The sequence below is a fragment of the Clinocottus analis genome, unplaced genomic scaffold (assembly GCF_023055335.1).
Source record: "Clinocottus analis isolate CAN_PGR_092001 unplaced genomic scaffold, fCliAna1.0.p SCAF_2, whole genome shotgun sequence".
Lineage (NCBI taxonomy): Eukaryota > Metazoa > Chordata > Actinopteri > Perciformes > Cottidae > Clinocottus > Clinocottus analis.
Window position 1 is genome coordinate 12,483,520 of NW_027175931.1, and position 15,982 is coordinate 12,499,501.

Below are 15,982 nucleotides of genomic sequence, written 5' to 3' on the forward strand. Positions count from 1 at the left end.
GAGATAGTTCTCCAGATAAGAACTAGAGCGACTCGCCCTGACCCAATCTGAGACTGGCTGCATGGGATTAGTGTTCCTTAGGGAAGGGATATAGATAGATAGATATGTACTTTATTAATCCCCAAGGGGAAATTTTTTTTATAAAGTGTATATATAAGTATAAGTGTATAAATAAGTGTATGTGTATATTTTTTATAAAGTTTTATATAGTGCAATACTGAAGAGGGGCATATGTGAATGCCATGGCCTTGAAAACAATGAAACCAGGATGCGTGTCAAATATGGATTCATGTTAGATTAAAGATGATAAAGTGAAATGCAGGTGAAGTAAAGCTCAGTTTATTGATTTATGTAAAATATATCACATCTTTACTTGTTTTTTTAGATACCTTTAGAAGTTAACAGTCAATTTACTTCCTGACATCCGGATCAAAGGTTAACCAATTTAAACGCCTCAAGCCAATCAGTATTTAACTTTTATGCTTTAAAGGTATCAAAAGACACCTCAGCTAACCAGCTTCTTACATTTAGCCAACTGTTCAAAAACATAAACAATCTCACTTCTAAAGCTGAATTATTTGCTACAACCCCATTTCATCCCCATCTTAAAGTCCCACTTGATCAGTCCAAATTAAAACACATCACCCCACCAAACAGTTTTTGTGAATATACAGTATATGCATTTTGTTCAGTTAAACAGCAAGCAGATTGAAGTTTGAGTCACTGGACTAATCGAAGATCAGACACCAACACAGACAAGAAATGAGTGTAACATATGAGCAGCAGCAGCAACATTTGGTTTCTTTTTCTTCTTTTACAACAAAAACCTTTTTAATATCCACATGGTTTATACCAAAGTGCAAATATGTTCAACTGCATGTACTTTTATACGCTATTTTATTAAGTTGATGCTTTATATTCTAATGAATTACGAGTCTTGCAAGAAGGTTGAGGCGTTTTAGAGTATTATGGCACAATTTCAAAACCAAAGGGAAAACATGTCACAGGTCATTTACTACAACAATTTTACGATACACTATATATAAAGTTTGATATATATATATATATATATATATATATATATATATATATATATATATATATATATATATATATATATATATATATATATATATATATATATATATGACCAAAGTTTGTCATCAATACATTATTATTTGAGAACACATTTATAAAGCATTACATCAATATTGTATCAACAGGATATCTGAACATTGCAGAACAAATATATTAACTGCAGTCCAGTGCAAGTGTTGTTTTTACAATAATCCTCCTGAAACAATATCAGATAGTGTCTCCAATCAGTGCTGCAAGCACGCTGTAAAGCCCACGACTCAAAAACCAGACGACATATCACCCCCAAGAGGAGAACACCGTTAGCACTCCTCAGCCTTTCGCTCTTCTCTGAACTTTTCAAGGTATAGGACTGCAACCGAGGACCAGCGAACACTCTACACCGCACCTATTCGCTCTTGCAATAACCAATAGTGACACAAATTTTACAGATATATAGCTATATAGTAATGTATATACCTCCAGTGTGTACACAGTCTGACCACTACTTCTGATCAGAGCCTCCTTGTTGTGACAAGAGGCCGCCACAGAAAGGGTGCATGCAAGAAGAGTACTCAATTCAGTATTTAGAGTTCTTTGTTAAATATTGGAAATAATTAAATAGCCAACTTCTCTATACCAACTGTGGCATGGGCTCCAATCCTTCTGCCTTTCTGAAAGTGTTGCTCTTTCGTCTAAATTAATCAGGAGCTGGGTGACTCAGCAGAAACGTGGTCTGAAGTACAGGGCCTCGGCCCTCGTAAAGCTTGGTCCATTGACTTCTCTAGGGATTATTCTGTTGGTGTTTGCTAAACAGATACCTTCGAAGTATTTGGATGTACTTAAGCGCAAATTGTTTAATTCTACAGTGAATTGGGGGGAAAGTTGGTTTATCATCTGATAATTGTTCTTTTTTTGTGGTTCTTAAAAACAGTGATCTCAGGAGGACAAGCAACGTTGAGAGAAGTTTCAGTGTTCTCTTCACTTGGCAGTCATCATCTGGACAAACTCTGTGAATAGAAGAGAAAACAACGCTTTAATGACAGATGCGAAAAGTGAAATGTTGGTACAAGAAACTGTTAGCATGATGCAAACCCCTTTCATAAAGGTTATGTTCGAACTGGAATTTTAGTAACAACAATAAATGTGTGTCTTGTTCCAATACGATTTGAGTAAAAACACACAAACACAAAGATTATGTTTTAGTGAAAACAAGTCAAGTGGCAAAGAGAAGACACACAAGCAGTTGCAGGGTTGTAATTTGTGTTAATAATATAATCACCAAACTAAAGAAAAAGATATGACACCTTTTCAGGAAGAAAATAACCATGAAGAACATCTCACCCTCATAGTTGACCTGACCATCGCCATCAATGTCAGCCTCGCGGATCATCTCGTCCACCTCCTCATCAGTGAGCTTCTCCCCGAGGTTGGTCATGACATGCCGCAACTCTGCTGCACTGATGTAGCCGTTACCGTCCTGCCAATGGCCAACAGAAAAACTATTGTTATTGTTTCCATTTATCATTTCAAAGAGCAGCGAAAAGCTGAATACCACTGTTGAAAGTTTCAGTGTCGAACTATGATCTTGATTGTTAGTACAAGAGGTTTACACTATTCTTCACTAACTCTGAGGCAAGGTACATTTATGTAAACTGTACTCATTTGCTACATGTGCATCTTAGCATGCTAAAGATTATCGTTGATCGAGCAGAGAGGCACCAATGAAAAGCCTTTGAATGGACTAAAGTGCTGGTCAAAGGAAAACATAAAAGTGACCTTGTGTGACAGCTCAATAATACGCAGAAATCTCTCTCTAAAAAGGTACTTGACTTCATTGGACATGTTTGACCTTTCTTGACCCATCAAGGATACGGACAATGGATAAAAAAAATCTGCGGCCAAAAAAAAATCCTGATTTTGTTGAGTGGTGTTAGTTAATATGTGCAATCTATTCAGTGTTAACATACCTTGTCGAAGACTCTAAAGGCTTCTCTGATCTCCTCCTCACTGTCTGTATCCTTCATCTTCCTGGCCATCATGGTCAGGAACTCGGGAAAGTCAATTGTACCATTTCCTACACAGTCATACAAACAGAATGAGGTCAGAGATGTGTGAGTTTGGTTACACAGAAACTGAGCATATCAATCCAAAAAGACTTAACACGTCAACGGCACAAAAATACATATTTGAATGGACTTCCAAAACAGATGTGGCTTCAAGAACAAATGTTATTCCACATTGTTTAGCTCAGCATCTGGTATCTGCGTATATTTATAAAATATGTTTAAAGCATATAGGAGTAAGATTCTGGCATATACTTTAGGTAACATAGGGATAATCTGGCAGACAATTACAGTCACCAGTGAAAATGGTCACATTTCTTAAGGATGATATAAATTATGGTAATTTAAGTGCTTGATACGCAAAATACCGCTACAGTGTATACATATACTAGTGAAATGTTGAAGTAGTTTTTTTTCAAGGCTAGAGGAACACTTGACATGAAGATTAGCCCCTAAAACGTTGGTAATTATAAGTTTCAGCAAGTGTAATTTTCTTGTGCTTTTCATCCTCACCGTCAGCATCCACCTCATTGATCATGTCCTGCAGCTCAGCCTCAGTGGGGTTCTGTCCCAGAGAGCGCATCACAGTCCCCAGCTCCTTGGTAGTGATGGTACCATCACCATCCTTGTCGAACAGCGAGAACGCCTCCTTGAACTCTGTGCATTTACAGAAAAAACACTGTTAGTGTGCCACAAGCATTCATGGCGGTACACAACCTTCACTTTTAGTTTTTCAAGCAGTCTGAATTAAAAACACATGCTAAGCATGAGCAAGCTCTGTGCATGACTAATTTAATGCCAGGAAGGAACTAAACATGTGGGAAAGTGGACTGATGATACATTACAGGATGGCCCAAGTTAAAATACTGTTGCAAAATATCTAACGTTTGTGTGCATAGCTATGTGAGCTTTTCATGTAAGATTTCAGCATGTGACTCAAAACCCTTCATATTTCAAATTTAGCCATTCCAACCATGAACTTATTTGAACAAAATATTGGTTACTTAAATCTCTTAAGAAACTATATAGTTTCTTAGGTTTAGTGGAGAATTAGGGCGATAAACCAAAAAACAAAGAAACATTCCCTCACCAGCAATCTGCTCCTCGGTTAGCTGATCAGCCTGTTAACAAAAGAATGAGACATTGATAAAACACTAATATTCAATCATGAAAAGAATGTGTTGGGCATTCCTGTTAATGGTAATTATTTATTTCATCATATCATGTTTTTAGCTCTGTAGACTGATACAAGCGATGTTTTGAAAAAGCAGTCAAAAAAAAAAAGCAGTTTTTTTATAATCAATGAAAAACAATAATACTATTTAACACAAAGCTAAGATCGGTGCGAGGATGCTATCCAAACAGGCTGCTCTTGTGATGGGTGTATGCAAAAGTAAAACCAAACAGATTTTTCAACTTCATCCTGCCATCCTCCTTCGGTCTTACCGGGCCTGTCTAAGTCAGTCAACATGCCCACTTCAGGCTGAGAAAGTGCGATGAGGGACGGGTATAAATACTCCACTGCTCGAAATACACACGCCTGCTAAAATTAGTGAGACACGAACAGGGTCGCCAATGTAGCACACTGAATATCACCTTAGCTAACCACCGCATCGTACATGTTTTACTGAACAGATGTGAGGCTTGTTTTATCCTCATAGACAAACCCGTGTGCCAACTGTTGCTTTACAGTGGTAGCTGCGTTATGTCTGTGTGTGTGTGTAGTCCTTTGTATTGTCAGGAAAGTATTCTTTTGCAAACAATTGGCATGATCAGACAACAATAACTTAAATGTGGCACACAATAAAACCTAACCAAATGTTGAAATTGAATCACTTGAGTGCATATAGTTAGAGAGCCAATCCATGAAATAATTTGCTCCAGCTCCACATACACAAGAAGAAAGTAGTTTCTAACAAGCCCTTGCTTTTTCAAAGCCAAAGAGATTAAAGCTAACATTTCTGTAGCTCGGCTTGGTGGTAATGCCACGTGTTCAAGTCAAATTCAATGAGTCACCGTGTTGGTTGGGGAGGGGGGTTAAGGAGAAGGGAAGCAAGACAGACGGCAGAGTATTCCCTCTGTCCACTGCCAAGCCGTTCAGTGGTGCTGAAGCAAGCAGTGGATCAGACAGCCCACGGCACAGTCGGTGTTGGAGAATTGTCAAGACTGCTGTGAAATGTGCCAAGCAAAACAGTATTGCTGCTTTTCAACTCATCAGTAGACACAATATCACATTCCCTTTTATAATGTCAAGTAAAGACAACTGCCCTACTGCTGGTGATTTCTTTTTAAACTATACATACACCCAAGCATGTGATTTAATAAGATATTGTAGTTTCCATAACTTCCATCACAGATCACGCATCTGTTGTTTCACAATAAATATATATTTATATCCGCAGTGGATCCTGAATATTCCCATTTTTTGAGGGTGCATTGCGGGTCCTGCCAGCCTACTGCACCAAGCATGCTTTGGTTCAATGCGGGGGGAAGGGAGGCGCGCGCAAGGAGGGGTGGAGAAGAGGATCATCCAGCAGGAGCAGAATGCGGTGCAACGTCGTGGCGCAATACGTAACGGGGGCGATGCTGTCATGGTGGCGTTGCGAAAAGACATAGCCCCAAAATGTTGCAACATAACCATCATGAGCTCCATACATTATGACAAAAAAAACTAAAATGTTGCAAATAGTGTGAAGCAGAGCGCTTTTCCTGTGAGCTGTGTTCTTACGTAATCGTAATTGGTGGCGATTACAACCTCTTTCTTTTTCTCCGCTTGTTGCGCATGTCACAGAATCAGAATCAGCTTTAATGTGTATCCAAAGCGCACTGCTGTTGTGCCCTGTGAGGGGTACAACCCGTGTTGCAGCGACTTGTGATGTCAAAATGGTTGCTGGCAAGAGTTTAATGTCCGCGTTGGAAGATTTACGACGTGTTTCGAGATCACGTTAACGCTGGACGGTCTATTTTTACAGCGCCACGCCCACTCAGAGAGCTGGACTCGAGTAATTAAACGATGAAAACGACGCAAACCCGTGGTTAAAGCACAGTATTAACAAACCATGATGTGACATTAGTACAGCAGACGACAGGCCACAACACGCCGTATAACGTCACATTATGCGGCGCAGAGGACTATAATAATAATAATAATAATAATAATAATAATAATAATAATAATAATAATAATAATAAGCACCATTATAATACTAAAGACAAGTTTGCTCTGTTCCCTCGCAGAGTAAACTGACGTTATTTAGAAAACCAGTGACCAACACTGCGATAATCCGCCATGAAAGTGCTAATATGTCCCTGCTAACGTGAAGTACACATCCACCGCATGGATTCCTGCATTCGTCTAGTTAGCTCGTAGAAACACGAGATATAGATCGTCCGCTCGGACCGACTTTACATTGTGTTACTATAAAATGTTAGGTGAGGATGTGGTTTCATGCAATATGTATTAAACTAGCTGGCGTTACTCGGCGGCTGTGTGCTTGAAGCTGATATGGCTGCAGCTAACGTAGCGAGCAGGCGGTACTCACCATTGTGCCGTTGACGGTTCAATCTGCGTGAAGATGACAAAAACGACCAATGTATGGTTTAGTTCTGACTTTGCTAGGACGGCAGATACTCTGATGAAGCACCTCAATTAAATCTAACTTTATTACAGTATGTGTCTCGGGAAATCTGTGGAGAAGCTGTATCCCTGTGTTGCACCAGAGTGGCCCGGAAACCTCAATCCAGCGACGCCGGTGGGCTCTGTCTGTGTGCTCTGTATCCCTCCGCCTGTAACGTTACATCTTAGTCCTCCCTCTCAATGCACGCACAACATACCAAACACTGAACATTGTTATAAGTGCGAAACATGTTTACTACGCATTATTTAATGTCCATTTGACATGTAACAAAGCGCAAAAAAAACAACAACAATATTGTGTGTTCTAGATATATAAAGCGCAAAGATACCACCCCACCACCTCGCATGAAAAGGGACTTTGTGGATTAACAACATTGACCCTTGTTCAATTAAAATAGAGGACCCTTGTTCAATTAATAAGAACTTGTATTTTATATATATATATATATATATATATATATATATATATATATATATATATATATATATATATATATATATATATTTGTTTTATGTAATCCAATTTTAATTATTATTTTTTAACAGTATCCCCACTGTTACTCTCCCAGATAATGCAATTCTAGTAAACCATTTCTGCCTTTTCACATATCTCACATATCTCAAGTCTCCTGTCCATGACCTCACTATTACCATTGAGAATCCTGTTATGTCTCTGGCTCATACTTTAAAGAACCTGGTGTGACCCTGGGTGATTTACTGGGACTGGCTCCTCCAGATTAATGTTCTACTATACATTCATACATTCATATACATAGTATACATTCCTTTTGCACGTGACACAGGTTCTAGTTAAGGTTCTTGGATTATTATGGATGAAAGGGTCAACCAAATAGAATAAAAATACATTGTAAAGATAATGTAATGTAATGATCATTTCATGTTTTAACAGAAGAGAACAGTTATAAATTAAAACATTTTGTTTTTTACGGGCAATCTGTAGCTCCTGCCGTTTTTAAACTCAGTGATTGGATGTTTCTTGCAGAAATGAACTTTTGGAGCCAAAGTTAAATTTCTCCCCTGACATTTTTATTTATTTTTGACTATGTATCAAGGAACCAGATATTTTCAACACAACTATTAATTTTTTGAACTGATGATTTAACAAAGTGAGTGTTATCTAAGCTCTTAAAGTGCTCCAACTGTGACTTTACAATCAGCAAGCGTTGTAAAATCACAACTTGAAAGCTAATTGAATTTGCAACTAACACAACAGCGAAGCTGAAACTTGAAAACCAAAGGTCACATACACAAAAGAATATACTTTTTAGTTAACTAGGAGACACCTTGTGTTCAGTACTTACATTTTAAGAACTTGTATTTTCAAAATGAACAATACATATACCTAGATTCAGAAAGATTCGGGGTTCTGCTCTGGACCTTTTCATTATGTTGACCTCTCATGGTCAACACAGTATCCACTTTCATTGATATGCACACGTAACCCCCAATCTACTGTTGTCGACCTTGATGATCTTACCCAACTTTACAACCTGGTTAACAGCAACTATTAATGAATGCCCAAATATTTCCTAAATCCAACAGAAATGACACAAAACGTATTTGAGTTGACAGTCCAAAGCAAAGTGAAAAGCAGTGCACATCATATATTATTAAGGATGTTGTCATTGAGTTTGACATAACTTTTCAGCTGCAAATGAGCAACTTCCTCTATTATTTAAAGACTATTGCAGTGGCCAGGCCTTTACTTTCTTTCAGAGATACACAATGCTATTATTATTATACTATCAAGTATTAGTACAGCCCTGAAATTCACATATTATCCATTGCTAACCAAAATTAAGACAAAGACCCATAAGCTGCCATCTTCAGTAAGTTTGTTAGTCCCTTGCCCAAACTGTGGAATTCATGCCTTTGGAACGAAGGGCAGCAGCATTAATCAAGGCTTTCAAGCACTTACTAAAACCTTTAATCATTACTTACAAATGCAATAATGATGATGATAGATAATAGTTGAATGGCTTTTATAGTTATGATTGTTATCTGCATTTGATGCTGTGTTTTTAAATCAAGTTTATAGGAAGATCAGCTAATCTCTTGGACCAGTAGCACTTTTCTTTTAAAACACACACACACATTGCCATGATGACAACCTGATGAATATATGAGTAAAGGCCTTTGCGTAATTTGGACAAAATATTTAAAAAGTTCAGGTTTACTGGTGCCTTTAGGGGCTTGTTTTTACATGTGAATTACAGCAGAGGGAGACATAGCTCTGGTCTTGTGTACCTAGCAGAGTGCAGCCGGTGACAGAACATTGCATCAGAAATTACTTGGGGAAATGCTGAGCAACAAAAACAAATGGTTACATGTAGGAAACATAAAAAAAGAAAAAAAACAGCTGACTGCATGATTTCAACTCACGAAAAACTATAAACAACACTCAATGTTTTGTGGACATCTCCAGTCAGTGTGATTACACAGAAATTGACATATGATTTCACAAAAACAATTTCATCATCAGAGCATAATAAACACTGTCATTAGTGCACAGTTTGGCTAACGTCTTTTGGTGTTGTCTTCCAAAGCTGCAGACTGTGGAGATGATGCAGGATAATAGTTAAAGTTGCTATAAATTATATCCATTCGAATCTGAACTTAGAGTGTTGAAGAAGACACAAGGCCAGGAATATCACATATTGTAGCTCAGTCATCTGAGATAGACAAGCATTTTAACTCTTTGATCCCTAAATAAAAGTACAGATTACTCCTGCTGTATTTGTTATTAGGTGTTCAGAAGTAATTTAATTTTGCTAGGTAGGTAGTGGTCTAGCATAGATTACATTTCTTTTATATGAACTATGCTGTTCTTATTTTGCAGAAATGTCTTTGTCGAGCTCTCTGTGGCACACCGTTTCCACCTGCGCCTCATGACAAAAACATTTTCCAATAGCATTTGGAACAAAGGAGTGCCACATCATACCAGGGACTGAACGGAAAACTGCCTGTACCAGCTGTCTATGCAGAGAGGCATCTTCACAATAACATATAGGCGGCTCAGAGTCAGAAGAACAGTGTTTGAACAGTGGTCTGAGTTGCAGCCTATATTGGCGGATAGAGCTATACATCCACACCATTGTTCTTATCAGCCAGTTCAGCCATTGTTTAATGATTACAGAAATAGTGTTAAAAAGGGAATAAGTGCAGCACACTCCGAAAAGCATCATGAGACAATTTGCAACTTGGTATGCCCAGGTGTGCTCATGGTGCTCTCTCTGGCCACTAACAAAGTCCCCAAAGCCTACCGTGCTGAACGCCACAAAGCAGAAGTAGAGGGACTCTGTGTAGGTCCAGCCCTCCATTGCTGAATAGAGAGAGGCAGCCCCACATGCAACTAGCAATACAACAACAAAAAGGACGAGTGTGACTTGGTAAACAGATGGTTTCCGATCATTTTTGTTGTCTTCTCTGGCTGGGCCCTCCGGTCCACTGCGTCTAGTTCTTCTGCGGCACCAGGATACCAGCAAGCTCAGTAATGTTATAACTCTCTCCAGGAAGAGATTGAAGAAGAGTATGGTAGCTGAGCAGCCCAGCAACCCATAGAAAACAAGCAAGACCTTCCCTGTCACAGTGGATGGAGCCGTCATTCCAAACCCTAAGAGAAACACTTGAGGTTAAAGGTCATGCTATCATAACATTGGTGTCTTTTCACAGAGCTACCACTTGACATTTTTTTGTGTTAAAGAATTGCTTAGAGTGTATGACAAGTCAACATACCTTTTCATGCCCAAGGAAGTTAGATGTTTAAACTGTGTACATTTTAAAACTAAAAGTGGCCTCAATTTTGAGTTGTGATGGGAGAAGATATGGAGCTCAAATGCAAAACATATGTAAAAGTTAATGTTTAGGACATATTTGGAAAATAATTTTTAAAAAAGTGATCAGTAATCTACATTAAATAAATGTATTATTAAGACAAAAGCTTATTTCCCGACAAACTTATTTTGGTCCATAATATATGATGTATAATGTGCTTAACAACACAAATGTGAGTCAAACTAATTCTTCACTGATTCTCAATAAAATACATATCTACTGTTGCCTAAAATTATATAAAGGCAGAGACTATTTTTGACAAAAGCTGTTTTGACGCTTCCTCCGAGTTTCCGAACTCCAACTTGATCTTTCAGTGTGAAGTAATCACCTCGGATAATTACCTCCGATAAACAACGGAGGTTATATCGGAGGTTGTGGCTTCCCTCCTGCCCTTGGTTTGTGAATGACCGGATTGTATGGAAATGTGGTCAGTAATTTCCTCGGAGATGGAAATCTGTTGATGTTGATGATGTCAAAACCTTTTGATCTTTTTTGTCTTTTGACAAATGTCTCTGTGAGTGTTGTCAGTGTCAGTTATTCATAGTTTCTTGGTTTTATTACACCCACACACATCCTCCTCAATCCATTATGTTATTCATTTCCTTGGTCAAGTGTGTCTTTTCCTTTGCACCAAACACATCCTCTATACTTATGTGGTTTCACACACATTATCCTGAAGGATATTCCGAATAAGACGACAAGGTTTTAGTATTGTTATTGCATTGATAAGGTCAGATTGATGTCATACTCTATGTCTATGTGGTTCATTTTGTTGCCTATGATTGTGGCCTGGATCATATAAGTACTTGGAGTTGATAATATAAATCCTTATATTCTGGGTATTTTTTTATTCTACTGTCTATTAAAGTTCAAGTTAGCCTTTGCAGTACAACACCTACACCTGTTTATCAGTATATTTACATTAAAGAAGCAGACTGGCCATTACACGTTCCTGACCTCTTATACAGTTCAGAGCCAATTTAATGTTACTTTGCTTGTGAAATGTTGATGATGGAAAACAATACAATACAATATTTCATGCCACCCGTCAAATTTATTTGAATAGCATGAGCCCTTAACTATTTTTTCTCGCTCCACCATCTGGTACAAATTGGGTATGTGTAACAATTTTGTGACGTGTGATCAGCCTCAGTTTGTGGAAATCAATATACTCAGACAGGAAGTTGTGGCTTTCCTCCTTCAGTACAGTAAACTTGTTTTTTTTCCCCAAAACATGTTGTCCTGCCTTTATTGAACAGTTTGGCTCTGAAGAGGTGGACATCTAATGGAAAAGCGAGAAAGATTCCTGGTCGTAGTCCAAACTGCGTCATTGCAGTCATGTGTCTGTTGCAACACAGCTGCAGCTGATTCTTATCTAGTTTTACTTTTTGCTGCACAGCCACTATCATTAACAGACAAAGCAGTAGGATCACCCATATGCAATGATAAAAGAGTTTTGAGAAATGTTACAGTGGCAAATAACTGATAAAATATATACATATAATAATATATTATATGTTCACATTGTATTTCTTTAATCAAGGAAACCATGACAGCCACATATGTTTTGCTTCGTTATGCCTATCCCAAGTTAAAAAAGGTTATACAAATATGTCTTTGGACACTGTGCTAAAAGGAAGGAAGAAAGGAAGGAAAGAAAGGCAATTCATTAGTGAGGGAATACAAATGTGGGAGTCATGAGTCACATGAAATGTCAGGTGTTTGATCATTGGAAACAATACCAAAAATGCCAAAAAGTCTCTTCCAGTGTCACAAATCCCACTAGCGACAATATGACATGGTGGCAATCAGTAAATATGGAAGTTGTTGTACAAAGGAAATTGATCCGGGCTCTGTGTTGTCTGTCCCTCAGTTTCCACAGTGACAGAGAGTGCCTAAAGATAGTGGGTACAGTCAGAAGGCTGTAAATTGATTCTCAGAGACGAGGCTGGTTTAATTTGTAAAGTTTGCCCTATGGCTTGTCTTAACTATTGGGATAAGTTAAAATGTGTGTGTTACTTGCAAACAGTATTGATAGGTTTTCAATGTTTTCAAATTAAAAATTGCCATCTGTTTTATCTGTGTATCTGTCATTTTCATCACAAAACTTTTTTGCTGCAAGAATCAGAATGACATGACCATCTCTTTGTAATGGGGCTTGTCTTACAGTTTGTTGTAGTTATCAACATTTTGCACTTAAGTTTTGATTTTAAAACGGTTTTCATAGCAGTCATTCATTAAAACCAAGCCACATATGAATGTGTATGATTTGTAGAAAATAACTCTAAAAATAGCAATGATGTCGATCAGAACAATGAAGGAACTGAAACTGTATTTTGTGTTTTGTTTCAGTTTGGCAAGTGTGGACTGAAGGAAGAATTAGTATGGACAGAATTAAACTTGACTCACCAATAGTTGAGACCACAGTTCCCACAAAGTAGAAGGCCCCTGGGATGTCCCATAAAGCTCTGCCTGGTTTTGTCCGGATTCCTGCAGTCCGAGCCTCTTCATAGTGGCGCAATAGAGATTTCAGCTTCTCACAACTAATGTTATGCTCATGACTGAAGTCTCCAAGCCTCGTTTCCCAGAGCTGGTGGGCCTTTAGCTCTGCTTGTCTCTCCAAGGAGGAAAATAAGGCAGCGCCAGCCAGCATGTACAGAGCAATGAGCACGAAAAGCAGGTAAAAACGAATAGTTTCCCTGCTGGAGATCAGGGATGGGCAGCAGCAGGATAAATCTTTCTTCATTGTCACCTGTTGAGACTGCAGATGGATTTTCTTCTTTGTGTGCTATTAAGTCATGTGCTAAGTAACAGCATCAAGATGAACAATATCTGCTCAGTTGGTGGACGCCATCAGTATACAGGTGCAGAAGATAAAAAAAAGTCATATATATTTTTGATCCATGCATTTCTGTCTTATTCTATGCAATGAACACCACTTACACAACAGTTTCCCTATCCGAAAGTGAGTTGATGTTCGTTGCTTCTGAGACTGGAGGTGGCTTTAACAGTTGCTTTAATGATCTGTCAATGCCTACTGCTTATCACCAGCTCAATAATCTATCTTTACTCTCCTTTTATGAGTCAGAAACAAACACAAACATATGCAATCCCATTTTGTCTTTACATAAAACAAACATGTGACTACTGCCTGAGCTTGTTTCAGATATACTGACATTCTGCTTTCGGGTCCACGTTCACCATTAAGTTATCCTTCTTATTTCTTATTCTGATTGGTCCGCTCAGAACGTGATTTCCGGCAGTTGCTTTTTTTTTTAGTGGTCGTACAGACCACCTCCGAAAACGTCTTCTCTGTCGCCTGCGCTTCAACATTTGCAATATAAGCATTTGCTCTTCAATTTTGATGAGCTCCGACTCTAAAACCCCTGAAACCACACAGCCACACACACCTGGCGGCATGGCCGTGAATTGCAGAGCGACGCGGTCCCTCGACGCAGAACTTCGAATGCTCGACGACGGCGTAACGTCGACGGTGTAGGTACGGCGTCGATGTGACGCCGAAGCATGAACTAGGCTTTAGCATGAGGCCACACTATCTACCAAAGGAATTTTTGCATGTTATCATGGTGGCTGCGTACATCCCCCCTCTGCCGACGCTGAAGCGGCCTGTGACGTCATACACAAGCAGGCTGTTGACTCAACACCCCAATGCCCTACTCCTTCTCTCTGGTGACTTTAATCATGCCCCTCCGTGCGCCAATCTGCCCACATTCACCCAGTATGTGACATGCCACACCAGAGACAATAAAACACTGGATCTCCTCTATGCCAACACCAAGGAGGCATACACATCATCACCTCTCCCTCCCTTGGGTCGATCTGATCACAACCTGGTGCACCTCCTGCCTGTGTACACCACTCTTGCACAAAAGCAGCCAGCTGTGACCCGCACAGTTAGACGATGGACCGATGGAGCCGAGGAAGCTCTGAAGGACTGTTTGGAGACAACTGTGTGGGAAGTATTCAGTGATGCCCATGGGGAAGACACCGAAGGGCTCATCGACTGCATCACAGACTATATCAACTTCTGTGTTGAGAACACCGTGCCCATCAGGACTGTACAGTGTTTCTCAAATGGTAAACCCTGGATCTCTCCGGAGATAAAGACCCTCCTCAAGGAGAAGAAGAGGGTCTTCAGATTTGGCAACATGGAGGAGCTGAAGACTGTGCAGAGGGAGCTGAGGATAAAGATTGGGGAGCTTGAAGAGGATGGAGGACCGGCTGCAACAGAACAACACCATCAGGGTATGGAAGGGCCTCAAGGGGATTTCTGATCAATATTGTTCATCTTTGCCCCCTGGTGAGCTCATCCCTGGACCCACTCCAGTTTGCCTAGAAGTCTGGCATCGGGGTGGAGGATGCCGTCATCTTCCTGCTGCAGAGATGTCTCTGTCACCTGGAAAAGGCTGGAAGCACTGTGAGAGTCAAGTTTTACGACTTCTCCAGTGCCTTCAACACCACCTAGCCTTTTCTACTGAGAGACAAGATGGAGCAGACCGGGGTGGACCACCACCTGACGGAATGGCTACTGGATTACCTCACCAACCGTCCACAGTATGTGCGGATACGGGGGTGTGAGTCAGATGGGGTGTCCTGCAGCACAGGGGCCCCACAGGGAACCGTTCTGGCTCCATTCCTCTTCACCATATACACCTCGGACTTCAACCACAACTCTGCCAAGTGCCACCTGCAAAGGTTTTCTGACGACTCTGCAATCGTAGGCCTCATCTCCGCCGATGATGACAGAGAATACAGAGAACTTAATCAGGACTTTTGGGGATGGTGCCAGTGGAACCGCTTCCACATAAACTCCAGCAAGACCAAGGAGCTGGTGGTGGACTTCCGTCGGGGTAAACGCCCTCCTCCGCTACCGGTGAGCATCCAGGGACTGGACATTGAGATTGTAAAGTCTTATAAGTACCTGGGTGTTCATTTGAACAATAAACTGGACTGGTCAGACCATGTATACGCCCTTTACAAAAAAGGACTGAGCAGACTCTTCCTGCTGAGGAGACTGAGGTCTTTTGGGGTGCAGGGAGCACTCCTGAAGACCTTCTACGACTCTGTGGTGGCGTCAGCCATTTTTTACGGAGTGGTCTTCTGGAACAGTAGTCTCTCGGCAGCTGACAGGAAGAGGCTGGACAAACTGGTGAGGAAGGCCAGCAGCGTGCTGGGGTGTCCTGTGGAGACTGTGGAGGTGGTGGGGGACAGGAGGATGATGACCAAGCTCTCATCCCTGATGAACCATGCCTCCCACCCCATGCAGGACACTCTGGCAGCGCTGCGCAGCTCCTTCAGCCAAAAAGGAGAGATACCGAAAGTCCTTTCT

The 15,982-nt window shown here is 40.2% G+C and overlaps 2 protein-coding genes across 2 annotated transcripts; both read right to left on the reverse strand.

The window, feature by feature from the left end:
• Positions 1–323: 323 nt before the first annotated feature.
• Positions 324–6,919, reverse strand: calm3a (calmodulin 3a (phosphorylase kinase, delta)). The gene is made up of 6 exons (XM_068584489.1): positions 6,683–6,919; positions 4,231–4,261; positions 3,654–3,797; positions 3,045–3,151; positions 2,419–2,554; positions 324–2,084 (listed from the first exon to the last, which is right to left on the reverse strand). Exons 1-6 carry the CDS (start codon positions 6,683–6,685, stop codon positions 2,056–2,058), a joined length of 450 nt encoding a protein of 149 aa, XP_068440590.1. The 5' UTR covers positions 6,686–6,919; the 3' UTR covers positions 324–2,055.
• A 2,814-nt stretch (positions 6,920–9,733) lies between these two features.
• On the reverse strand, positions 9,734–13,378 carry si:ch211-261a10.5 (potassium channel subfamily K member 13). Its single transcript, XM_068584029.1, has 3 exons — positions 13,042–13,378; positions 9,891–10,411; positions 9,734–9,790 (listed from the first exon to the last, which is right to left on the reverse strand). The coding sequence occupies exons 1-3, from the start codon at positions 13,376–13,378 to the stop codon at positions 9,734–9,736; spliced, it is 915 nt and encodes a 304-aa protein (XP_068440130.1).
• Between the last annotated feature and the right edge of the window lie 2,604 nt (positions 13,379–15,982).

What these genes read in the sequence shown, in the direction of transcription:
- calm3a (XM_068584489.1), bottom strand. An exon ending in CCTTTAGAGTCTTCGACAAG is followed by an intron (nt 2,555 to 3,044) that starts GTATGTTAACAC and finishes GGCCATTGGCAG; the next exon opens with GACGGTAACGGCTACATCAG. An exon ending in TGGTCAGGTCAACTATGAGG is followed by an intron (nt 2,085 to 2,418) that starts GTGAGATGTTCT and finishes TTCTATTCACAG; the next exon opens with AGTTTGTCCAGATGATGACT.
- si:ch211-261a10.5 (XM_068584029.1), bottom strand. Translation starts at nt 13,378, where the DNA reads ATGAAGAAAGATTTATCCTGCTGCTGCCCATCCCTGATCTCCAGCAGG. An exon ending in AACTGTGGTCTCAACTATTG is followed by an intron (nt 10,412 to 13,041) that starts GTGAGTCAAGTT and finishes TGTTTCTCTTAG; the next exon opens with GGTTTGGAATGACGGCTCCA. An exon ending in ACTGGCTGATAAGAACAATG is followed by an intron (nt 9,791 to 9,890) that starts GTGTGGATGTAT and finishes GTTATTGTGAAG; the next exon opens with ATGCCTCTCTGCATAGACAG.